The following is a 27,921-nucleotide window of genomic DNA, read 5'->3' on the forward strand; positions in this document are numbered from 1 at the left end:
CTGGACTGCAGACAGGCTAAGGATGGGATCGAGAAGGGATAGCGAAAAGGCAAGATTTCAAGTCGACGGGATTTCACAATCCAACAGATCCTCTCCCAAATTCAGAGACCACTCCCATCCATCGTCGAACCGGCGCCGCTCAAACAGACTTGCGGAAGGATACGGGATGAGATTTCAAAATCCTATCCCACCTACTCAACCTAATCTGGCCGCCCAAACGCGCCTAAGAGTGTACTGCACAGAGTGCGCAATCCGATTTTCGTTTCGGTTGAACTTTCCGTGAAATGCAATTTTTTAATATATTTAATAAATTGGTGACATGGCACTTAACAGTGACGTGTACCAATAATAAAGTGAATTCAGCCCCTCACAGTATCCACGGAACGAAGGATGATATCATAGATAATTCAAACACTGATCGGACGCAGATATCCTGCTATAGGAACTTCCTGCGCTGGAAACGTTGGTGGGGCCTACCGTGATGTCCGTCGGGAATCCACTCTGTCATTCCGTTTTCCGAGCTCATTTTAGAATACGAGGCCAAAAGTGAACAAATCCAAGACTAAAGTGGCTGTACTAAAGGAGGAGGTGGTCGGGGAAATTACTACAGTTGAAACCTTCCTGAGTTTATCAGTGATATTTACATGCCATCCATACCGTTAATAATGTCATCACTACGGGGATGAACTGAAAATACAAATATTAGCATGCTTCAAAACATCTGTATCCACATGAATATTCCAACTGTGGACGTTCAATTATCACGTTTTCTCGGCTCACTTGAGCATTAGGTACTATTTATTTTTGTTCCTATGTCCTAAATAAACTCACAAACGGATGGACGGGAAGGATTTCTCGCGAACATCACAGTGGGCCCTACCTGGGTTCCAGCGCAGGAACTTCCTGCTAAAGTCTTTCGAAGGAAATCCGCGTCCCACCTAATCTGCTCCCTGAAATCTCCTCGTTCAGACTTCCGGCTCTGCCTGCCCATCCCCCAGCACACCGCTGTTCCGTACTTTGGAGGGCCATCAGACTACGCATTCCCGTCCTCCCGCGTGCTACCAAACAAGCCACTCGGGAGTGTTTATACATGCACTGGCTCTCGAAGAAATAAACGGGAAATCGCTTCAGCTGCATTCCGAAATCCCAATGGCATCCGTTTCCAGAGTATACTTCTCTCCTCCTCTTTTTGATCTTCCAAACGCTGATCATCTTCAACCACTCCTTCCTTTTCTCAATCTCCAAGGACTCTCTCTCTCTCTCTCTCTCTCTCTCTCTCTCTCTCAATGTCTAAATGTTTTTTTTTTTGAAATTTCAGGCGAATTCCAGTGGCTCGAAGCTGCAGCTTTATTCATACTTCCGGAGCTCGTGCGCGTGGCGAGTACGTATTGCTTTGAATTTGAAAGGTTTTTAGTTTTTCTTTTCTTCTTTTAATTCCCCCTTCGCTTCTGAAAATCGCGAAAATCAGAATCGTGATTCTTGCGATTTACTTTTTTTTTTTTCGCCTACTTCCAGCTTTTAAAAGAGGAATTATATATTTACATATTATCTGCGACCTGAAGCTTTGAGCCTTGTATTCGGGTTTTCATTTCTGACATGTGGGGTCCATGGCTCAGTGATCCAGACTGTTGGTTTGCTGGGCCTGGCCATGGATGGACCACGCCACTTTAAATGTTGTCGATAGAACAATACCAAGCTCAACTGTTTATGGCCTACAAATAGACGGTTGAAAAGAGAAATTCAGTGGACTGTCGACGTTTCACTGAAAAATGGGGCCCATGGTCGAACAATCCCAACAACACAGTTTTCATTTCTGACAAGTGGGCCCCATGGTTCGACGGTGCAGATTAGTCCGTGGATCCTCCACAGTCGATGGACAATGCCCCTGATGATTTCGTGGGAAGAAAATCCTAATCGTTCTACATATATCCTATAAATTGATGGTCGATTTCGTGGGAAGAATAATCCTAATCGTTCTACATATATCCTACAAATTGGTAGCTTGGGCCCTCTGTTCTGGGATTTTTTTTGAGGACTGGTACATCCTAGGTGATATGAGACAGATCAATGGTCTGGAATGTTGATCGTGGACCCCACTTGCCAGAACTGAAAAACCCAAGAATACTGTTGAAAGCCCCGAATCATTGATCAAATAATTCCTCCTTTGAAAATACTGTACCTTACATAAATCCTAAAACACTCATGAGGTATCATATGATCCTTCCCCTGAGGACATGTATAGAATCTTCCTATGAGCGGATCCTGTAGTTCAGTGATCCAAACTGTTGATCTGATGGTGTTCTGTTGGTGGGCCATGCCTGAAAAATTTCCCAGATTGGAAGATCCTACCTGTCCCATCTTTTAGCTCTTTTTTGCCACTGAATTTGGACTATTTTCTACTTCTTAGATGTCTATTTCCAAGCCACTGATGAAAAGGGTCAGGATGGTCTTATAAGAGAAGTTTTTGGACTGGGTCCATCCATGGTGGGGCCTAACGCTAAAAGACCATCAGTCCGGATCACCTAATTGCGGGTTTGATTCGTAGGAACTCAGGGCCCAAGGACACTATGCATACATATGGGCGGAGGATTATATAACTTGTCATGGGTTGTATGGTTATTGTTGGAACTGATTGCGGAAAACTGTGTTTTGGGGATGTGAAAGGGTTGGATTATGAGTACAAGGCAGTGAACCTGTTGAAAGGAGAGCAGTTCAGTCCAGGTAAGGAGACCATAGCCTGCATGCATTTACTTCTTATGAGTACGCACAAGTTTTTTTTTTTTACTTGGATGCATATAGTTCAAGTTATGTTATTCCGACAATTCAAAATGGGTATTATAGTTGTGTAGGGGACACTTCACTTTCCAATACAATGGACATACTCATGATGTATGCATGTCACATCTGGCTGACATTGTCATGCAGCATACATGTATAAATGTGCATGCACACATAAACACGCAGGCTGAGGCTTTGCATGCTACAACAAATCTTTATTTTTGGTGCTGGGTTTATTGGAAGTTGCCTTCTTGACATGCATGAATACATTCGGTTGTATTTTAATACATAGTATGTTACTCAGACACTTTGAAGTTGGTATTATAGTTACATCTGTACTAATAATGGGTCATGGCATTCGCGTGACATGCCTAGCTATAGTGCTATGCTACAAGTGGCATGGCATACAAGCATGTATGCATGTCTGTTTGGTTACAATACCAAATGATGCTTCAATGTGGTGAAAATCGCATCAATTTTTTTTGTTAAAATTTTTATTTTTATTTTTATTTTTGTCGAGCATGAAAACGCAATGGATTTGATCATGGCTGACTTGCCTATAGAAGTATGTTTCTGTTAGTGTTTATTTATGTTATGCACATACTTGAATATCGGTTCCTCTGAACTTATGCATGAATATGCGTGTCTATGTATTCATTTATGAGCTCATATGCCTGTCGGGCCTTCTACATGGCACATATTGTACGGTCCGTACATACTAGTTAAACAACACAATCGTTGGTGGACCCTGTTAGTTCCTTTACAGGTTCGTGCTCATGCTTACATGCAAGCAAATATGAGTGGGATGAATACTACTGTGTTTTAAATAGCTACGCTATGCAGTGTGTAGTTTATGCTATGTAGCATAGCATAGCTTTAACGTTACGTAGCTCATGAAAATAGCTTAAGTTGTGTGTAGCCTATGCTACGTGATAATTTGCTTACACTATACGCTATATAGCTCACATTACAAGTTATTTTCCCTACAATATTTAAATCAATTAATGTTTTTAATAATCGTTACATTTTTCTATTTTCAATAAAAAAATTAGTGTGTGTGTGTGTGTGTGTGTATATATATATATATATATAAAAGTAAAATAATATAATTAACAGTATTAAATCAGTTTTGTTGCTCTTTCTTTACTTTTATACTTAATCATTGCCCCCTTTCCTATTACTTTAAACTGCGTTTGTTTGTGCCAAATATCATGAAAATTTGTTAAATTTCATTATTAATCGGTCTGATTTGGTGCAGAAGATCATGAAATCGGTACAACCAAGCACAACCTTGATTAGAAATCTAGAAGTAACATGTAGTTTACGCTACAGCCTATGTAGCTTATGCCTCACGCTTCAGAGGGGTGAACACTATGCTACATGCTATTCGCTGTTTAAAACATTGATATTAATACACCATGTGAGGCTAGTTTATATACAAGCACAAACCCATGTTTTTGCTTCCATCTTTTCTTTTGTATGGATTGTTTTTCTTTTCTTGACCGCAAGACACTAAGGGCTTTGGATCACTAACTATGACACTGGGTCCTTCTTAGTTCCTATCATATAAATCTATAATAGGATTGGGATCTTAGAAATTTTCTGTTATTGAACTGTAGAGTTTTCAAAGCTCAACCCTCTTAATTATGTTCCGGTGCTGGTCGATGAGGACATAGTAATTGCCGACTCTTTAGCCATCATCCTGGTCAGTGAATTCTGGTCTCCATTTTCTTCTTCTTCTTCTTTTATGTTCTTTTCTGTAATGTTGTGAACTTCTTTCACTCTTATTCGACAATAGAATTGGTGGGAGTAGTTTCCGCCATATAAGATGTGCATACTTCCTCTAATGCTTCAGAGTTTGATTTTAATGGGACAGTATTTGGAGGAGAAGTACCCTCAGAATCCACTGTTGCCTAAAGATCTTCACAAAAGGGCCATTAATTTTCAGGTAAAACTGCAATGATAATATATTTTCGTTGTGCTTTTCTGTTGCTGCCCAACCCACTTCCAGTTTTTGAACTTTTGCCAATCAATCAGAAACCTGGCCCCAAATAGCTGTGACAAGGCTACGATGACCATGACAATGACCAACCCACTTCTAGCAAACTCTTGAGCATGTGAGACTTTTGGGCTCGTGTGAAATTGATGCTTTAGAAAAGGCTTTCAATGAGAACTTTCCAGATGGATCATGGATCCACCTTCTTCCATCAGCTTCAGATGACTTTTGCTGACTATTCTCCATCATATGCATCGGTTTCCCAAACATCAGAATTCAAAATTCCAAATATTTATTCTCTTAACTCCAATTGCCATTCCACGTTTCCAGAAGGTTGGCTCGAGGCTTCTTGACCGAAGGTGTAGGTAACCAACAGAGTGCCTTCATTACAAAGAAGCGTCAAGCCAACCTTAACTGTCATTCTAATGCCTTTCCTATCAAGCCTTTGATTGAGCTTAGTATAAAACTGCATGGCTTGCCTGGTTTGAGAGAGGTGGAAACTCTGCAATGTAATCAATCTTCAACCTGAAAAGAAGATATTGCAGTGGCCCTACAACCTTAACATGAATACATCTCTGGCAAGTCTCCCAACTTAATCATCAAGCATATGACAACTACTTCCATAAGGATAATGTCACAAACATACAATAGATGTTTAGTAGTTGCAAACATAGAGTTCTTTTGACAAATATTGAAAGATTAGCTTGCTCTATACAGAACAGGCCTCAAGAAGTGACTCCCAACTTAATCATCAAGCATATGACAACTACTTCCGTAAGGATAATGTCACAAACATACAATAGATGTTTAGTAGTTGCAAACATAGAGTTCTTTTGACAAATATTGAAAGATTAGCTTGCTCTATACAGAACAGGCCTCAAGAAGTGACTCCCAACTTAATCATCAAGCATATGACAACTACTTCCATAAGGATAATGTCACAAACGTACAATAGATGTTTAGTAGTTGCAAACATAGAGTTCTTTTGACAAATATTGAAAGATTAGCTTGCTCTATACAGAACAGGCCTCAAGAAGTGAGCAGACTGAATTTCGGAATGGATGCTTGAGGTGCTTGTTTGAGCCTATGGATAAGTTCTGATATTGTATGGACCTGATTTGGATTAGCAGGGCCTTCGTATCCTTGGGTTTGGTATATATGGACTTCTTTCTGAAGCGGGACACATCTGAAGTCATTTTCAACATCATAGTTACTAAACTGACCAGGGATGTGAAAAAACCACTGGGAGGACCGTATGAATGGTGTTGGGATTGACAACTTTTTAAGATTTCATCAAAATCAAGGCATGCTGTTGATTGCCACTTTTGGGTACAAAAGCAGAGGCTCCTGCTCCTAGAGATGGACTGAGAATTTTCTTGGAAAGTTTCAAGGGGCTGTGACAACCCTTGATCAAATGTGTAGGATTGGTGGGAGGTGGCAGCCTGTTAGCTCTATGGTTATCTCTGGAGTAGAGCTTCCCTGAGAGGGGGTTGTTGAAAGAGATTCGAGGATTGCCCTCCAAGGTTTAAAATTCAATTTTGGTATACCGTATCAGTCACCATCAAAATCGATGCATATCGTATGAAATGAGCCATCTGGTCCGTATTCCATCTAAACTTACTAGATGGTTAGGATTTCTTGATCATTGTAATCTTAATGATATGCTCCATCCTAGCGTGTCCTATGATTTAGATGGCTTAGACGGTGTGTGTACATGTCACATTTGAGAAGGACAAGTCACCACTGTGGTCTAACATCCTATTTCAACAAACAGTTATCCATAAATGAGAGGCCAGGATTGTTCAAGTAATCTGATTTTGGGATTGTGACTGAGCAACAGTTGGTTCCAGAATTCGGTTGCTTTAGTTTAAGTTAATGTATGCCATGTGGACAACTTTTTTTTTTTAATCCTGCATTAAATGTCATACTCTGTCACAGTACGAAATAATTCTCCTGCAAATTTCACATTCACAACCCATTGTTAAAATTACAAACTCGCAAGTTGCAGAGATGCGAAGGCGTCATAAACAGCAGCTCATTCACATGCCACGACATCAAGTCATTTGTGGACCCACATTGCTGTATGTGTACAATTTGAACCGTGTGCCATGTGTGGCCCATAAAGATATGAAACCCTGATAATCCAGGTGATCCAAAACTCTAGTGGGAGACACCAAAGGAAACATTGTAAAACTCGCCCTTAACGTCTAAATTCAAGTGGTGCGACCCATCCAACGCTTGGATCAGCCTGATATTTTGGACATCCCTTAATCTTCACAGACTGCACCTTACGAATGGTTTGTAGGGTAGATAGACACAGGTGGGCCCAAAACACAGTTGGATATTATTCTATGGTGGGCATTCTCCCATATTGTTTCCACTGTTGTGGTCCACCTGGGTTCGGTTTTGGTGTAAAAATTTAGTCTAAGGGCCAATAATAGGTGGGCACAGCTGATGAATGGAATGTATCTCAGAAAACACCATGGGTGGGCCCCACACAGCTGTCCTTAAGTTTAAACCACCGGGTTCTACGCCTGTGTATTGGGTTGAGGTGGTCCCATTCGGCTGAGTTGGCCTGATACATGCTTGTTGAGTGTGAATTGGGTGTATTGTATCATCTGTATTCCATGCCAGTATGTGTTGGGCGATATGTAGTGGTTTCGGACAATGTTTTAAACCTTGCTGTCATTTCTTAGGTGTCGGAAAAGTGATCCGAGGTTAAAGTTGGCTCGATCTTGTCAGAAATTTGTAAGAATGCTTCCCATATAAACATTCCATTTACCCATGCAGTAACAGTGCAAATGAGATGGTCAGAGCATTGGCCTAGGAGGGTGTGCGCTGTGCACCAACCTTGCTTTTTATTGGGAATTCATTCCCTGTTACATGAAGCATCTTCTCCCACCCTCCTATTGATAAAATTTTGTTTAATTCTCAAAAGAAAGAAGGAAAGAAAAAAGATGCTGAATCTTGCATATTTAGCGAGTTGTGACTATGCATGACATTCATCCAAGTAACTAGGAACTGAAGTTCACATCCCATTCCATTAAGGGGTTGTAACTTGTTCCGGCATTGTGGCTTGCCAAAAAGGTATCTTTGGCAGTGCCTGCAAAGTTGCAGCGTTCAGATGATAGTTGCAGTTAGGACAAGAATGCCTGATGAGTAGAAAACCGGCAGTAGAGCTGAATGGTGCGGTCGGATCAGGAGAGTGAAGTTTGCTTTGAGAACTTGACTCTGCGGCCAGTGTATGAATTCACTTCCTAATTCTTTGAAGTGCTGGAATTCCTTCTGTCATTGGAGCTTGCCACAGGTCAGCTCAGATAAGATTAATGCCCAATGATTAGAAGGCAGGAGATGATGCAATTCGATATGGGTATGATGGCTGTTTTGAGAAGTCACCTGGATCTGATCGTTCCTCAGTTTATCGGCTTTTTATTCAGTTGGGATCTTCTGGTTATCTTGTCCAATATACACGCAGATGCATTTGTAGAGATTGCATTTTTCTTCCTGCCTTCTTTTAGCAGAAATCTGCTTGTGGCCTTTAGTTCACCAGGTAGTCTCTTTTTTGCTTTGTCAATTATCCTGAAAAAAAATTCCAAGTCCTTGTCTTGAAATACTGATGCAAGTTTTTATAATTGGTCTCTTTCTCTAGGCTGCAAATATTGTCTGTGCCAACATTCAGCCTTTTCTGAAGCTTGCTGTCATGGTAAGTTTATTTGTTTATTAATTTATTTGGATTACTCCTATGAGTTCCATTGTCTTTGCTGATTGCTTGATGTTTGTTCTTTGAAAATCTGTTATGCAGAACTACATAGAAGAAAAAATTAATACCGATGAGAAGCTTGTATGGGCTCAATATCATATAGGAAGAGGCTTTGCAGGCAAGCTTCTGCTACAGCTTGATGTTTAGTCACCTCTAGGAACATGACAAACTCTTCCCAACTTTGTTGAGTATACAGATCTATTAGGTTTACTGTTTATCATTTTTGTTTTTGTATAATGCTAAAACCGTTGTTTTTATTGCATTTCTAGAAATTTCACATCTGAATACATGGTCCATCGCATCATTCCAGAAATGCAAAAGCCTATTTTTCTTGTGCAGTTTGCGTGGTGTGTTAAGATATTTATGCATTTACCAACTCTTTGTTGGTGACATTGCATTCGTTGTTCATAGTAGGTTTGTACTTTATGGATAGGGGTATAGTTTCTTTAGTGTGATTTTACATGTTATCATTTCCCTTTGTACGTTTGGATGAGAAGGAAGAAAAGAAGTGAGAGAGAGGAGAAAAAGAATGAAAGGAAGAAGAGAGAGGGTTTGGATGTCCCCCACTTTCTCACATTTGATTTGAAGAGACTTTTCAATATTTGCAATAATGCCATTAGTAGCAAGAATACCCAACATGTTCTAATACTAAACTTACATAAATAGGATAAATAAAGAGAGCTAAATGCATAGAAATGGGTCGCGTGATAGTTCATAACAGCCCCCCTCAAGCTAGAGTATATATATGATATATCACAAATGCCCAGCTTGACAGTGGCACAATCCAAGAGAGGATGACTAAGAGCTTTAGTGAACATTATCTGCCAGTTGATCCTGTGAGTTGACAAATGGCGTACAGATTTCCACCACAAATCTAAGCTTGCCGATTAATGTCTTTAGTCACATGAGTTCACATGTTACATGAGCCATAGCCCCATAGCCCCATGCTCCACTTCAACACTTGAACGAGCCACCACAATCTGTTTTTTACTTCTCCATGCATTAAACTGTCCCCTACAAAATTGCACTAGCCAGTAGTGACCGCCTATCAAATGGAGAGCCAACCTAATCTGCATCTGAATATCCTTCTAAACCCAGATGACCACTCCTCTTATATAGGTTACTATGACATTTGAGGCATGAATCCAAAAATGAAGCAGATCCAGGAGATGGATTACCTGCGAAAGCTGGGAAGTTAGGTGGGGCCCAGCATGATGTTTATTGTAAGTCCACCCTGTCCATCCACTTTTCCAGCTCATTTAAGGACATGTGACAAAAAATGAGGCGGATCCAAAAATCAAGTAGGCCACACGAGAGGGAAAAGAAATGCCTACCATTGAAACCTTCGTGTATCCACATTGATGTTTATATGCCATCTAAACCTTTATAATGTCATTCCCACTGGGTTGAACTGAAAACACTAAAAAGTTAGTCTGATACAAAACTTACATGGCCATTACAATGTTTCAATGGTGTTCGTTCAATCTCCACTGTTTCCTATTGTGTGGCCCACTTGAGTTTTGGATCTGCCTAAATATTGGAGCGCATGTCCTTAAATAAGCTGGCAAAATGGATGGAGGGGGTGGATTTATCACAAGTATCACGTTGGCCCCACCTAATTTCCGAGTGCAGGAACTTACTGACAAAGCCTTAGGGAGGAAATCCGCATATCCTGCTTCTTTTTTTTCTTTTTCTTTTTCCTTTTTTCTATGGTGCCTTTTCGTTGTTTCCTTGCTTTATTTTCTTTACCTTTATAATCTCTTTCTTTTTCTTGGGCTTTTGTTTCCCAATGCCACCTCCTTTTGCTGCCTCCTGGGCCCACATGCTGAGTGGCACGATTTGACCTGTCCATATTCTTGCTAGGACCAACGAGCTATTGGTCCATAATCAAGCTTTGGAGAGGATCTTACTTCAATTTTTACAATTGAATGCTAGTAGCTGGGAATTTTATTTCCGTCGTTATAAACTCATCTATATACCGTGATGATAACATTCATCCGTTCATCTACATGCTGTATAATGAGCTGCACTGGAGGCGAAATGAACATTTTTTTAGGCCAGATCAAACCTGTGAATGGGGCTCATTCTGATGTTTTAGTGGCATCTTATCTGTCCTTCATTGATGCCCATCTTATTGGCTTCTTGATGCCCCAACCTAATCTTGGTGGCCCACCTGAGTTTTCGAATGGCCTGATGTTTTGTTTCATCATTCATACTGAATGGATGCATTCTCCGAATGGATTAGATGTAATATTCAAAACACAGTAGGCCCCAAATACAATCTGGAAAGCTTTTAATGGTCTGCATCCCATCCCAACCACTCCCTATGGTGTGGCCTGTTGAGGGTCAAATATTACATATTAGACCCCAGTTATTACCTGAATTACAAACATGATAATGTTTTAACAGGCTATTTTAATCGTGTTTGTAATGCAAGGAGAATTGACGAGCATGGATTGAAAAGGATGCTAAAGGCATGGATTTAACGCTCAAGCATCACCAAGGCATTGGACGGGACTCCATTGGGACCAAGATAGAGGAGTTACACGCCGGAGATCAGAGAAATTCCAGCCACCCACTTTAAACAGGCCTGAAAGACGTCCATAATGCAAGATCACAGGGTTCCCACCATCTGATTGGCTCCCAACTTTATATATGGCCTGATGATCATGAATTAATCGTTCACGTCGATTTTCATCCCTCGGATCCCTGTGGAAGTGGCCCAACGGACAGAACAGCCCATGAATCTGTGTTTGGGGCCCACCTGAGATCTATATACGCTTCAAAGTTGGTCTCACCCCATTTTATGGGGTAACAAAGCAGATGGTCAGAGTAGATCTTTAAGAATCGTCACCATGGATCCCACCTATGTTGAGAGTGCATGGTGCACAACAGCACACTATAGTGCACTGGACTACAGATCGGGTCAAACCAACTTTGACCCGATCTCCTTCAAAAACGGAAATAGCCGTTTTCGCTGTTCACAGCAGGGAGATCCGGATGATCTCAGTAGGCCACCAAGATGCATTTTGATGGCTGATCCACACCGTCCATTCGAACTGGAGAAATGGCATGACGAGTACCATGAAATCTCCACAGACTTATTTACACGTGTACGTACACGGATGAAGGGAGAACAGCACGTGTGCAGCTGAAGAAAACCTCAAGAACTCTGCATCTACTGCAAAGATTCTCCCGGAATTTATACTTCCAGGCTAAGATGTTGTAACAAGATTAATGGACGGAGTGGATTTCTCAGAAACATAAAGGAGTGGGCCCCACCGACAGCCAACGCAAGAAGCGCTGGCTCTGTTTCGCAGTCCGGAAAACCCGGACGCAGCGTGCCACTGTGGGCCATTCCGTGATCATAATAACGGTCGGATTCATGATCCAAACCGTTCACATGATGGAAAAGGGGGTCTAGACCACACCCAAGAAGTCGGACTGCATCGATGGATGGTCAAGAACTCCAAAACGTGGGTCCAACGCAAGGCTTCTTGAAGTTTTCTTGCGCACGCGGCTGTTGCTGCGGAAGCTTTTCACGCACGCCGAATCCAGCCTCTCCATCGGCCCTAGCATGCTATAAAAGGAAAGAAAAGAGAGAGATTAAGGGATCGGCGGTGGAGGCATTCAGCTGGCTGGGACGTCAGGGAGAGAGAGGAAGAGAAACAGAGAAGTGTTTGTTTAGGAATTTTTTTTATGTTTTTCTTTTTTAATTTTTGAGAGATTAGCCTAATCATGTCTTTTCTAGGCTAAACCTCTTAGCTATGGCTAAGAGGTGAATCTTGTGGTGTGATGGGAACAATTCTATGGCTTTGTTTCATGTTAGACTAAGTTGATGTTAATTTAGTTTGATTAATAGGAATGCTTCCAGTTTTTAATGGTTTGTTGTGACTGAAATTACAATAGATCTGCGATAGCTTTGAGCATGTTCTTAGCATTATAGGGTTTATGAATTTGGGAACCCTGTTGTTCACCATCGTCTCCTGGGCATGGTTGGATGACAGAACTCTTCCTGACATTCATACATCACTCAGATTGACTGTGAATTGGTTTAATTCTGTTGTTTGCTTTGTCTCATGGGCATGGTTTTGTGATGGAATCCATTCTAATTTACACCCTTTTGATCTCTTGAAACTTAGATTAAATAAAGTTAAGAATTGATTTTCAGATTATACCTTCCAACTGGATGAAGATGGGACTCGAAGTCCAGTTGAGTTCATGAATCGACCGTAGATCTCCCTGATCTCTACAAGTGGATCCTCTGAATCCCTAGTTTCTTACCTCTGAATTCTTTAAGTTTTAGATTAATATTTCACCATTATTCCCTCAAATTCACTTGATTTAGATTTCATCTTAGTCTAGTTCTAGTTCTATTTAGTTTCAGATTACGTACAGGTTTCAGTCCCTTGGGATTCGACCTCGGTCTCACCGAGTTTATTACTACATCACAACCCTATACTTGGGGAGTGAACATGGCCGATCAGCCTGATTTTGGGGGTGCAAAGGACAAAAATAGGGCCAATTTGTCCAAACATTTCCTGGTTGAGAAATGTTGACATGCAAAATCTCCTATGTGAACTTTCTGTACAATAATTTGTCTCCTGCCAACATATCAATTTTTTTTTCGCGGATCATCCAAGCTGTTCAAAAGGTGGGCTGCACTATAATGGAAACAATTGGGCCAATCTGCCCATTAGGTGGGCCACAACCATAAAATGAGTCATACGTTTGGCTCCCCATCAATTCCAATGGTGAAGCCCAGCTAATGAGCAAACTATACTGGTTTGGGTGATTCTTACATTATAGCTCTTTTCTCGGGGATCGGAAATGACATGTTGGAGGGAAAGAAAGGGATGGATGTCATGTATGTGCCCATTTCCATTAATTGGGGGATAGCTAGGCAAATTTCGAGAGGGTCCTTACTCATGCCTCAGTAGTAGACTCACAAAAGTTTAAACACGAGGTCATGGGTTTAAGCTCTCATTGTGGTGAAATTCCACTGTGGTGTGAGTGCATGGGTGTGTGTGGGGGTGTGAGTGTTTGTTATAAAAAAAAAGGCCCTTACGTTATCCATCCCGTAAATGAAGATCTCCCTTCAAATACTTCGGAATACAAAACACCACATTCATGTGGAACTCGTGGAACTTGCGCGCGCGCACACACACACACACACACCAACTGGATATGTAATATTAGGTTGAGTAATGGTTAAATAGATTAATTTTCCACCAAACGGTAATATCTTGCTGGATCATCAAATGACTCTCTTTGATCCATACTCAACTTCTAACTGGTATCCATAGGACTTTTAGTGGGCCTAGCTCCTAGAAGATATATCTCCTCCAATAAATCCATTACACATTTTCATTGCGACAGATTAATTCCCAACTTAGACCTTGCAACTTCAATGCCTAAGAAGAACTGAAGACAACGAAAGTGCTTTGTATAGACATGTTTCCTCAAGAAATTCTTTGGCTTTTCCATTCTGGTACCTCACTCTTCCTTACAACCACAGAATGATCCATCTGGCGATGCTTCATACTAAATTCAAGTACCACTTTACCAAACTTGTCGAAGTAAGCTCTCGGAAACTACTTCAAACCATAGATTGATTTTTTAAGGCGGCATACCTTGTTTGACTCCCCCTGAGCAACAAATCCGGGTGGTTGCTCCATATATGTTTCTCCAACCAAATCACCATGAAGAAACGCATTTTTTTTTATTAATATCAAGTTGATATAAAGGTCAATACAAATTTGCAGCAATAAACACAATCACTTGTATAGAATTGAGATTCGCAACTGGGGAGAAAGTTTTTAAGTGGTCAACACATAAAGTCCGAGAACATCCCTTTGCAACCTGCCAAGCTTTCAATCGATCAACTGAACCATCAAGATTATGCTTCACTGTATACATCCATCTACATCCCCCAACAAGCTTTCCAGTAGGAAGATTAGCTAATATCCAAGTTTGATTTTGATGAAGTGCAAGTATTTTTTCTTCCATAGCTCATTCCCACCCATCACGATTTAAAGCGAGGGATGGAGACAGACGATGAGGACATGGAAAACTGATGGAATGAAGGAGATAAGCCAATAAATGAAACAATGTTAGAAATAAGATGTTGAATACAAGATTGTGTTCCCTTACAAAGAGCAATAGGTAAATTACCTTCATCAGGTGATGTAGAGAGGGACTCTGAAGGGTAATGATCCGCCGAGAGATTACAAGGATTGGTAGAAGGCATTCTTGAATGCACTTCCTCTCTATGCTTGGAATGTTTGGAGTAAACCTGTAAAGGTTTATCTATATGTTGCACAGTTATCTCTCTAACACCAATAGAAACATCTGGTATAACAGGTTGAGTAGTAGTAGAATTCTCTCTAACACCAATAGAAACTTTCCTCCCTCAAAAAAATACAGAATTTGTTCAAAGAATGTGACATTATTTGACACATATCTTTTGTGGAAAATAGGATTGTTGCACTTTTATCTTCTTTGAATATGAGAATACCTAAGAACGATACACTTATCCTGGTTTCAAACTTGTCATGTGCATGATCAAGCTGATGCACAAACACACAACCAAATACTTTTGGTGGGACAGAAGAGCTATGGATGTGGAGACACAAAACAGAAAGGGGAGATTTTCCATCTAAGACAGACGAAGGCATCCTATGTATTAATTAGCATGCAGTTGCATCACTCCAAAATATTTTAGAAACCTATATATTTAATACCAATGTCCTAGCAACTTCAAGCAAGTGACGGTTCTTACATTCGGCTACCACATTTTGTTGTGGTGTGCATGCACATGATGTTTGATGGATGATGCTATGAGAAGAAAGATACTCTAGTATTATCAGAATGTAGAACACACTTTAGAATCAAATTGTCCAAATGTACATACGAAAATCTTTAAAACAAGAAAACACTTATAATCTATCTTTCAATAAATATAACCAAGTCATTCTGGAATAATCATCCACAAATATAACGAAATACTTGGATGTTGATAAACTGGTAAAATAAATTGGGCCCCAAATATCCAAATGTACTAAATAAAAAGGTTTATCACTTCTTTTGTCAACACAAGGAAGAAATTATACTCTATGGTGTTATCTCAACTCACAAGCCCCACATTGTAACTTAGACACGTGACAATGATGGAACTAAAATTTTTGAACTACTTAAAGACGGATGATCAAGCCTAGAATGCTATTGATGTGGAGGGACTTTTGCTTGTATGGTAGCTCCAGTTAGTGCACGATCAAGATAGTACAATCAATTTTCTTCACACCCTCCATCAATCATCATCCCTGTGAGGGATAGAACAAGACAACAATTTAGAGACTTGGTCAGTTTACCCACTGATGATAAACTTAAAGAAATTTATAAATGTAAAGAACTAACATTAGTGAAAGTGACAGGCATAACCCAACCCAAACAAATGGGTTGATGTGCCTTCTGCTAATGTAAGAGAAGAAATAGATGACGATTTGACCAACTAAGACAATGCATTTTGTTTGCCAATCATGTGATTAGAAGCACCTGAATCAATGACCCAAAGGGTACCATCACTTTACACAAGACATTGTAACTGACTGAGCAAAAGCTGTTGAAGAGGGTGATGCGAGTGGAACGATCCTTTAGAAGTCTGGTATATTCCCCCTTGGATAAAGTAACTATCTCACCTGAGGTACTCGTCTTAGAAATAGAGGGAATGGGCTTAGGAGCATAGCTTTCAGTGTCACCTTCAGAAAGAGTGAACTTGATTCGCCCAAACAAGTTTACCCACAAGATCCTAACATTTATCAATTGTGTGGTGGCTAAGACCATAATGAGTGCACTAATGGTTACCAAGACAACTACTACCAAAATCTATTATGTGACCTTTCTAGTTATTGCTTCCTCCCCTTGAATCTCTGCTATCAAATCGGCCACCATGTCCATGACCTCAACTTCCTCCATCACCTTTTCTAGACGTCGAATCAACAGTTGAACAATTTGAAGGAGATGAGCTTTGTACACTAACTGCATGTTGAACACAAGAAAATGTCTTGGTAATAGAGGGGATCTCACTACCTTCAAGAATCTGGGCTTGGATAGGCTCAAACTTGGGACAAAATCTAGAGTGGAACTTAGCAACACGGAATTCCTCTCTTTGTTGTCTCATAGTGTCATAATCAGTGGTCAAGGGCTGTTATACATTTAATTCTTCCCACATGCCTCTCAAGGATGAATAATGCTTACCAACACTCTTGTCTCATTGTTGTACAACAAATATGTTTTGAAACAACTCATAGAATCGCATTAAGTTTTTTCATCCAAATATATTTCTCTAAGATTTTACCATACTTCCTTTGTGCTTTTGAAAAAAGATAACATTTGTGTTGATTCGAGGCTCCATACTATTCCAAAGTAAAGCTCTAACCAGAGCATCTTCAGCCATCCAATCTTCATATTCCAATGAACCGTCATCAGGTTTGGCAGAAGTCAAAATTTTCAGCTTCTTTCGCCTGTGAGAAATACCTCTACTGATGTAGCCCATTGCCAGCAATTTGATCTATTGAGTTTGGTCAATGTAATCTGGAAGTTCATCGACTCGGATAAAGACGAAATACTTGACTTGGCGTCATTCTTTGTATCCTTATATTTAGGGGAATGAAATAAATAATCAAGGGAAGAATGTTTGACTTGAACTCACTCAACAAGTATATTAGAATCCGATGCATACCAAGTACCAACGGACATGATGGTTTGATGCCGCTTCTTGCTTCAACACCTTGACATGCACACTGCCTCTTCAACACTTGTCACACCCACGTTCAAGTACTAAACTTCTTGAAATCTGACCATAAATCTAACCACAAACGTATGATACCCTACTTTTATCCATTACAATGGATTTAGGTGAAAGAGGGCATCACACGCCTTCACGAACCACGATTACCCAACCAACCATACAATGGGTATGAGAGAATTGTGTAGATCACCTCTCCAACAATCTTAGATCTCCACCTCAAACAAAAGAAAGAAAGAGGGGAGAAGAAGATGTATTAGATGACAAAGATATCAAAACCAGATCATGTAGGCTCTAATACCATATATGTTGAGGAATAAAAGGAATAAAAGGAAGAAGAGAAAGTTAGGGGAAGAAGAGAAAGCTAGGGTTTGGATGTCCCCCACTTTCTCATGGTTTATTTGAAGAGACTCTTCGATATTCACTATAATGGCCAACATGCCTTACAACTAAACTTTTGTAAAATAGGCTAAATAAATAGATCTAAACACATAGAAATGGCCTTTGTGATGGTCCGTAACACCCTTGAAAGTGAATGTAATGCAGTTGGGTTGTCTTTGGCATTTACATCATGTAAAAACTTGGGGCCTATCTGGTAGACACCTAAAAATGAGTGCATCTCATTTTACTTAATCGTAATTACATATTAGAGTTTAGGATGGTTGGTTATCATGATTATTTTTAGTCCTTCCCAAAAAGAATTATGATATCTAATACATAATTGCAATTAACTAAGGGCCTGTTTGATTTTCAAATTACAAGGTAAATACGTGGTAAAGTGTCATCATTATTTACATTTGTAATTACAGCTCTTGTCCCAATGCTGATGTTGACAAGTGTGGTGTTTTGGCGCAAAACAGTGGCGGGAAAAGATTTTGGGTGCAAAAACTGTGGAGCCCACTATGATGTATATGTCATATCCATGCTGTCCACCCGTCCCATGAGCTCATTTTAGGGCATGAGCCCAAACAATGAGGCAGATCCAAAGCTCAAGTGAACCACACCACAATAAACAGTGGGTATTGAACGCCTACCGTTGTTGACTTCTTGGGAGCAACAAAAGTTTTGGATTGAGCTGTTTTTTATGTTTTCCCTTTATCCATGTTTGTATGGCCCTATGAACAGGCTGGATGACAAATAAACATCCGTGTGTGCCCTAGGAAGGTTTTAGCTTTCAATGGTTGAGTTCCGTCAGGACCATTGTTTCATGTGGTGTGGTTAACTTGAGCTTTGGATTTGCCTCATTTTTGGAATCATGCCCTCAAATGAGCTTATGGAACGGATGGACGGTATAGATATGACATATTCATCATGGTGGGCCCCATATTTTTTTGCGTGTGTAGAAACAGAGGAATTTACATGAGATTTACACGGTTTTCAAGACAGCTAATCCTTCTTCAACCAAACAATGTTGACAAGTAAGAATAGCCCATTTGCAGGCATTTACCATGTAATCGGAAAAATCAAATAGGCCCTAAAAGAAATGAACTCATTTTTAGGTGTCTACCAAACAGTCCCTTAGGCTATCATGTTTCTCTATACTACATAGGTATGTGTATGCTTTCTCGTGCAAGGGAATCCCTTCAACGATCTTCATGAAAAAATTAATGCTTACGAAGGGATGGTGGCCCATTTACCTTGAATTGGACCATGTAATCTATAAGGATGAAGTTATATATGGTGGCAAGATGAGGAATGTTGGGAATGGTGCAGGATACATGCTTTAGGAGACAGAATGTTGGGCATTTAAAGAACATGTTCATAGGATGCGTGTAGCTGAAATGAGGATGTTGAGATGGATGATTGGCAGGATGAGGAAGGACATAATTAAAAACAAATGCAATCGAGGTAACAAAGCAGTAGCACCAATAGGTAATAAGATTAGGGAAAGTAGACTTTAGATGGTTTGGTCATGTGTGACGGAGACCAAGAACTGCGCTGGTTATGAGGGGTGAGTTAGTACAAGTTGAAGGCTCTAAAAGGGCAAGGGGAAGGCCCAAAAAGACGTGGATGGAGGTAGTAAGAAAAGACTCGATGACCTATGGTCTAATTGAAGGTCTGGCCCTTGATAGAGTAGAATGTCAGAATAGGATTCATGTAGCTACCCCAATTAATTGGGATAATGCATAGATGATGACGACGACAAAGACGACAACGATGAAGTTACATACGGTCAACAAAAGATACTTATTTGATATCGTTGATTGTTCCAATAATTTCTAGTTCATGACAATTTCTTCTATTAGTTTGCTATCATTGTTATTTCTCTTAAGTTTTGGATATTTCAACAATGGGGACTTGCCTCTTTTTTATCTTGGTTCTGAGCTAATAATGTTTCCCTGTGTTTCAGCTCTCGAGAAGCTGTTAAAAGATTTTTCTGGAAAATATGCGACAGGAGATGAGGTTTTCCTGGTTTGTTTCTCCATGCTTTGCCTGTTTGCATTTAATGACCATACCATGTAGATGAATGAAATCATTCTTTGATAAAATTGGACTCTAGCTTCGTATGATTGACTTGTGTATTTATCTATATTAGGTATACTGTTGCCATTATCTTTAACACAGCTTTTGATGAGTCATTATGGTTAAAAACATAAAACTGCATAATGTTCCAACATCTTTCTTGAGGTTTCTTCAGAATAAATGAGAAGATTTCGTTCTGGCCCTTCTTATTGTACCTGTATGGTGAAGCACTTTAGAACGAACATCATCTGCCTCCCTAGATGCCCAATGCACTGACAAGTGCTTTGCATGTGGTCTATGCTGTGTTTTTGGGGGCCTTTGCTCCCTCAATATGTATATTTCAAAACACGTGAAGTGTATTTTGGTTTCTTAGTTGTTGAACATTTTCCTTTCGATGGTGGTTCCTTATAATGATTTTATTCTTTAATCAGATCATCAATTTTAATTGCAGAACCATCAATTTAAATAGTTGTTAAGGAGTGCGACTCACCTAGAGACTGAGACCAACATGATGCGCCCCTATTTGTTCTGTTTCAGTCTTGTTTCATTTTCAACCAAAACTGATACTACTCGGGCAAAACCGAGTCCTGTTGGATGATATTTAGAAACATGTTCAAAACACATTTGTTGGACATTTAGCCATTTGGGTCGTAGTCCAAAGCCTTTTCTTTTTTTTTTTTCTTTTTTATGGATTGGCCAAAAACGTTTACTATGAATGCATGAAATAACATTACCTCTGATGCATATCGATTGCATCTGTAGATCAGCCGATTTATCCGGTAGGCTTTACATTGTGCATCATATACCCTAGTAATCATTGCCCAAAGTTGCAGCTAAGTATTTTTCTACCTTTTCTTCGGGATTGTTCTCTATATCATCATCTTCTTCATAGTTTTTTCCTAGCTATTTGGGTTTGGCTTTATGAATCACATTTCACAAATCATAGTCAAAACATGGAATTCTCATGACTATTTGGCAAAAAGTTATATGACTGGCTGTCTGCCTGCCTGCTACCCGCCAACCCTTCTCCTTTACCTGGACTTTGGACTGGCTCGCCCATCCGTTCCAGGCAGAGTTACCAGAGCGTGATGTGTATGATGCATATATATAGATTGTTCCTAAATATTCTCACTTTTCTGTGTTTTTGTAAAAAACGTATGGGTTCTACTTTAATTCTTTCTAGACCTTTGATAGTCAAACACTTGGTTAATAAAGCAATGGAATGTTATTACCAAAGGAAAAAAGGAAAGTTCAACGGCATGTAAGGTTTCTTACCTAGAATAAGCTGCCATCTCTTCCACATTATCTTATGATTTTTTTTCTGCACTTTTATAATAATAATTGAGCTTCAGCACTACACGTTTAATTCTTTCTATGCAGAGTGATCTACACTACTATCAAGCACCTGACAGAACCTAATGTGTGTCATTATTACTCGCAGGCGGATTTGTTTTTGGCTCCCCAGATTCATGCAGTATTTACTGGGTTAAAGCTCGATAAGGTAACCCTTCTATTTCTAGTGCAAGTCCTGTCATCCATGGTACACCTCTCATTTACAATACCTTGGGTTTTACCCATGGTTAGCACCTTAGTGTCTCCATTCTCCACAGCTTACTGAAAAACACCCATCAACCAATCAGATCAGGTCTATAAAAAACTCAAACACTAATATGCATTGGTAAGTAAGATATTCAAACCAAGGTTGGCAAACTTGGGGCTCAGACCCAACTGGTTGACCTATAAAACATTACTCAGGCAAATCATGTTTTGTAAAATTGGGAACTAATTCATACTATTGAGATGAGGAACCTTGTCATGTTGGCCTATTTAAAATACCTCTGTTTAAAATATCAGAGTACCTTAGCCTTCTTGGGGAAACACTTCAGTACTATTTCAATGTATCAGAGTTGATACATGCACTAAAAATCATACGCATGGCATACAAAAAACTTAAATTAAACTTGTAATTTTGGGCCCGTCTTTAGATGGATCACAAATTAAATTTAGAAGGATTCAAATTTTCAATTGGCTAATTGGTGGACATTTAAAATTAACTAACAAATTTCAATTAATCAGATGTTAGAATGCTTATATACATCTAATTTCAACACAATGACCTATCTTCAATGGGACCTGCATTTTGAACAGTTTATTTTGATTTAGCATAGGCCACATATACAATTTCTAAGACCCTGTGTCAAATACAAGTTCTACACCTGCGTATTAATTGGTCATGCCCACTAGCGTGCAGCAATGAAGCCCGTTTGCTCTTCTTTCTCAGAGGAGTTATCTGATACTCAGGCTACTATACATGATACTTCACATGCAGGCACTCAGACACTACACATGCCATATATCAAGTCAAATAAAAACGACCAAATTGTGCAGCCCACTGTCTCCAAGTCACAATCCCAAGATCAGATTGGTTGGATAATCGTAACCTCAGATTCGTGGACACTTGTGTGTGGAAATAGGACAGTTGGATATTTTTCTTTTTTAACCATCCCATAAATGTCCACAAATCTGATATTCAGATGATCAAATAAGCTTGATTTTTTGGTGCATGATACACCTACACTGAGTAATATAATCTGGATGGTTTAATTTGACTACTTGGATCCCACTTGTGCAATTCTAAGTAATTCGAAGTTGTGCATACCATCCATCACACTCTGCCAGAGTACCAAAGTTTCTCTCCCCTTCTACTGGACCACCAATTAAAAATGGTGGGAATTCATCCACCGTACAAGGCATAGTTGCATGCCAATTCAAACCATCCAAATCACTGACCTGATTATAAACAGAGCATAACCAAAAAAATATGTTGTGCAGATAGTAGAAACCCTCTTATTATTACTGAAATCAATGTTCGAAGTACTGGTATCGCTACAAGTTTTGTTGGCCAAGGATATGGAAACAATGACGATATCGCCGATAACCAGAAATGCGGGGAAACAATGGGGAAACATGGGGAAAATGGTGAATGTTTTTAGTGAAACTTCAGGAGATACTAAAATACACATATTTGCATATTTGTGAATAAAAAATTCAAGAAAATAAATGCAAACATAATAAGTTTCCATTTAATGGGGGCCTAAAAGCATGTATTTTCTCAAGAAATCAGTCCAACCATTCCATCCATCCCACCTAACCATCCAACCATCCAAATATCCATTGATATTTCAGAATATTGACAACACGATATTTCGCGAGATATCATTGAAAATTGGAAAGGAAATGAAAGATTGTGGTCTCGATATCGCCCATGTTGCGATAATGATAATATATTTGTGATATTATCAATGTAATCGTTGTCAAATTGAACTTTGCATTCAACCATGCACCCATTAAAAAAATTGAAATGGAAATTTTTTAACAATCAATTTTTCGGCACTATTGATACAATTGTGATATTATTGAAATATTGTTGATACGCTACTGATACCTAGAACTTACATTGTCAAAACTATTGGCAATACATTGGCGATATCGATACAATGGCAATACAAGTGACACTCGGAATTTAGTAAAAAATATTGGTGATACATTGGTGATATTGATACATCAGCGATATTTAGCGATACATCGCCGATACCTAGAATATTTGATATTACCAATGTTATCGGTATCGTCAAGCTGGAGATATGGATAATATCGGAGATACATCAATGATATCAGGGATACTTCAAACAATGATTGGAATTTAAATCATTCACTATTTTAGTTTTAACCACCCATTTTATAACCATCATTTAGATGGTTAGGATTGCTTCATTGGTGTGATTTTAGAGACATGCTTCATCCACAATGTACCCCACCATTTGGTTGATCTGAATAGTCATGTATGAGTGCCACATATGTAGAACATTTAGATACGTAAGTATCAACCATCATGCTCCGCCAGAGTACTTATCTCATCTCTTTTAGGATTGATTGCTAGTTTTCCCTCAATTGAAAGCTAGAGCAGCAATACCCACATGCTATAGCAATGACAACAATGCTAGAAGGAGAAAAGGAAGAAAGAGGTATACCAAAGAGAGAAATAAAGGAGATTTTATTCATTATAGGCCAATGTTTTCCGTATTGTTATCGCTTAATATATCGCACCCTTGTGATACGAATACATATGAATTATCGCATGGTATATATCGGTTGTATCGCGTAATATATCATTGTTTTTGGAAAACATAGGAAAATATTGAGAAATTGATTTAATTTTTTAATGAAACTTCAAGGATTGTTAAAAAAGACATCAATACACACATGGTGTATGGGGCCGTAGAGGTTGTTACGTAAAGGTAATGGTAGCAATCGTTAAGCATTATAGACGGCCATTACAGAAAAAAAAAAAAATTTGACCCATAATGGCTGTTACAACCCCCGTAATGGCCCATTATGCTCCTCGTAAATGTCGTATCACCCCCGCAACAATCAATTACGGGGCCAATACAGGTTTTTCGAGTTTTTATTTATTATTTATTTATTTATTTTAAAGATAAAAACGAGACTGTAATGGCTGTTATGGGGGCCATAACGACCGTCGTATCATAAAGGTAACGGTGGTGGCTGTTGCAGCCACTGTTACCGTTATCGTTACGGAATGCCTTGAATACACCTTTTTTTATTATACTCACACACCCACACACACTGCATGGGTACTCGAACCCATGTCCTCAGTGTTGAAACACATGAGTGTGTCTGCCTTGAGTACACACTTAGAAATCAAAACATTACAAAAAATAAGTGCACATAATAGGTTTCCTTTGTATTGAGTCCTAATATTATGATATGTCTGACTGAACTGATGCAAGTATATTCAAAGTCTATTCATATCATTTTCAATGTAAGAAGACATGTATGGAAACACAAACGATATATTCAAAAGCAAAAGAAGAATTACTAGATCAAGTTGCATACATGTTTGATTGTGTTTGGACACAGATTACAACCCATTTGGGAGAAATTGGGTAATTTCAAATTTTCTCAATTTTTGCAACTCGGCCCATCTCCCCAAAATCTCGAAATCAAAGCTCCAAATCCATGATTTTTAAAACATGAAAAATCATGGATTTGTAATAATTTGACACTAATTTAACATGATTTATAGTATAAAAAAAGGATAAAAAATTGAAAAAAGGGATTTATCGGCACTGCATGTGTGTTTCATATCACACAAGTGGGATATATCGGCTAATATTGTCGATACTGAAAACATTGCTATATACAATGATTTACTGACATTGGACTCATAATCCTCCACTTCCAGTTTTTGACAACTGTTTCATAATAGATGCTTGCCTGCTTCTCACGAGCCACCCGCCTCACACGGGCCGCCCACCTCGTGTGTGTCCCTGCATTCCACAGGCTACCCCACTCGAGCCCAGTGTGAAAATGCCCTTGCATTAATCACCCTCGCTGAGGAGTCTCGAACCCGAGACCTCCCGCTCTGATGCCAATTTGATGTTGGACAATTAACCACTTGCTCTAAAAGATCGAACTGATAGAGCATGACGAATTAATCTATTTATATCATAGCCCAAGCCCCCCACATCTCATGGGTTAGGACCTCGGCCAAACCTCCCTCGTGGGCCCCAAATCACATGGGTACCGCCTCACACGAGCTACCCGAATCATACTGGTGGGGCCCGCCTCTCAAAAGCCACTCGCCTCACACGGGCTGCCCACCCCGAGTGTGTCCCCGCATCCCATAGGCTACCCCACTCGAGCTCGGTGTGAAAATGCCCTTGCATTACAGATGCAGTGTTTTACAAGTCATGGGAGGTTGGAGAAGCAGCTGTAAATATGGAGTTATTTGAGACTCTAGCAGACTAATAGTTGATACTCGAGCTCTTTGAAATTATAAACATAGTATTCATTAACTCCACCAAACGTGGGACCCAATTTAGATAGGCAGTCTTTCAAATTTTGGATTGATTTAATGTTCCTAACCTCTAATTAGCAAGCATTTGTGATGCAAGACCAATGCATGAACTAAGTAAAATGTGAGATCAAATACTCGAATTAAGATATTTAACAAAAAATACAAACAACGCTATAATCATCACAAATATCATGAAAATCAAAAGAAAACCATGCATAATCCTAACCTAAGTTACCAACATCGTAACTCAAGATTATTAAATAAAAAGAAACTAGGATCTAATGAATGTAGGGACATCCAATTAGCATAGGATATAGTCTATTTCCAAATAGCAAACCTAATACAATCTAGGGTGAAAATTAGGGTTTGGATAATTTGGGAAAATATGAAAATTGGGAATTTAGGTTTAGGGTTAGGGTTTCGAAGATGGAAGGAAGAAATGGGTTTTGATAAAGATAGGTATGAAAAAGTTGGGTTTGGGAGAAGACAAAGATTTGGGATGAGAAAATTAAGAATTTGAAGAAAATACCTAAATGGGGAAGAAAATAAAAGATGGTGTGGGGATAGATGGGGATCTTGCACCTCTCTTGATGAAGATTAGCCTTGCACCAATCTTCTTTCCAAATCGCATAGAAGTTTCTTCAAATTGCACCAATCTTCCTTCCAAATCGTATGAAAGTATGTTTAAATCGCATGAAGATAGGAAAAGAAAGCAAGAGCTTTTCTCTTCTCATTTTTTTATCACGAAATTCAATGAGAGAGAGGTCACATGCCCTCCTCTTTTTATAGATTTAAGAAGTTTCAAAAATTACAAAAATTTCCGTCTTGTGAACTTTAACGAAAATATCCATAGTCTAAATAAAATCAACTAAAACACTTGAATGTGTCCAAATATAAAATAATCAAAAATCAAAACCTAAAAAAAGATAAATTCTAAAACTGATGTGGACGATCAACGATCAATGGCCTGATTATGTGATCCATGAGATCCAATAGCCTGATCGTCGCGTCCCTCCGGTCCAACGGTCTAGATCACTCCATAAAGCAACTCATGTGCATGTTCCCAACATGGGGTCTTCCAGATGCCTGCACATGCACATAGGGTCTTTAGCACGATCACGGATACTCGCCTAGCCACAAGAAAATCGGCGCAGCCCTCTTCCTCCTCTGATACGTACGTAAGGGTGTATGTGACGTGATGTCCTCATCGATTTGTTTGTTGAATTTGGACCATTAGCTGTTTTCATTTTAACTATCCTACTAAATATCCACTAATTAGCTAGTTAAGAACTAAAGCAAATATAATTTTTTGGTTTAAGAGAATCTAAGGCCCTTTCTATGTTTACAATATCTCGGTGCCTACAAACCACTGTACTCTGCTTGAGTATCGAAGTTTTTCAAATTTCAAAAAACAAGGGAGCATGACCCTCATTCCCACGATTTGCAAATCATCTCCTCTCTCAACAATGCATTACATGTGCCACTTTTCTACTCCGTTACAAGACTCTGCTGAATTTCTTAAATTCCCTACAATACCATAAGTTTCTATCAATATGATATCTAAATAAATCGACTCCAATAGTTTATTCAACCAGATTCTAGTGGCAACTCCACTGAAGGACTTGCATTTGCAATTAACTAAATCTTATGGTTTGTGTTTCTTTTGATACTTGTATTGCATCTGCATTCCATGTTGGTTTGTGCTTGCTTCACTGCTTACTGCATCCACACATGACATCTTCCCACAGTAATCTGTCTTTTTGCATTTGTGCAGTCCGAGTTCCCTCTTCTAAGCAAGCTCCATGAAGCATATGAGAAGCTACCGGCATTCTGCGCAGCTATGCCAGATGTGCAGCCAGATGCCTTGAAACCATAGGTTCAGCTCCCCTTTCATGTATAATGATCTACAGTGTTAGTTTGTATTAGTCCAGATGGTGTTTAATAATGAAAAGGAGATCTGTCCACATGGCATTAGTCCAAACAATGACCAGTGATTTCTTAGATTGCCCTTTAGAGGCTTTTCAGGGTAGCTGGGGGGTAGTCGTCTTTGGATTAGTTGGATGATCCCTTTACCCTCCATGGAATCCAAGGTAAAAGAAAGGAAAAAAACAATAATTATGTAATGATGATTTTTATGAGAACTATTGAAATATCAATTTCAATTATGAGTTCTTGTTCAGGTAGCAAGTGGAAATCTCATTTCACAATGTTCACTCAGTTTTTTTTTTCCCAAAGAA

The 27,921-nt window shown here is 39.3% G+C and overlaps 1 protein-coding gene across 3 annotated transcripts; it reads left to right on the forward strand.

Annotated features, from left to right (window-relative positions):
* The first annotated feature begins 945 nt into the window (after positions 1–945).
* LOC131242701 (glutathione S-transferase 2-like) lies at positions 946–27,857 on the forward strand. 3 transcript variants are annotated; one of them, XR_009169694.1, is made up of 11 exons: positions 946–1,167; positions 1,319–1,406; positions 2,665–2,721; positions 4,398–4,483; positions 4,655–4,726; positions 8,424–8,477; positions 8,577–8,652; positions 19,691–19,752; positions 21,245–21,304; positions 23,731–23,828; positions 27,459–27,857. XR_009169694.1 is itself a non-coding variant. In XM_058241525.1 (10 exons), the coding sequence occupies exons 1-10, from the start codon at positions 1,150–1,152 to the stop codon at positions 27,558–27,560; spliced, it is 675 nt and encodes a 224-aa protein (XP_058097508.1). In that variant the 5' UTR covers positions 948–1,149; the 3' UTR covers positions 27,561–27,857. The 3 variants fall into 3 exon arrangements, 2 of the variants coding, with proteins under 2 accessions (XP_058097508.1, XP_058097509.1); XM_058241525.1 differs by lacking the exon at positions 23,731–23,828 and having other exon boundaries at positions 948–1,167; XM_058241526.1 differs by lacking the exons at positions 21,245–21,304; positions 23,731–23,828 and having other exon boundaries at positions 950–1,167.
* The last annotated feature ends 64 nt before the right edge of the window (positions 27,858–27,921 follow it).

Source organism: Magnolia sinica, chromosome 4, assembly GCF_029962835.1.
Source record: "Magnolia sinica isolate HGM2019 chromosome 4, MsV1, whole genome shotgun sequence".
In the NCBI taxonomy this organism is placed as follows: Eukaryota; Viridiplantae; Streptophyta; class Magnoliopsida; order Magnoliales; family Magnoliaceae; genus Magnolia; species Magnolia sinica.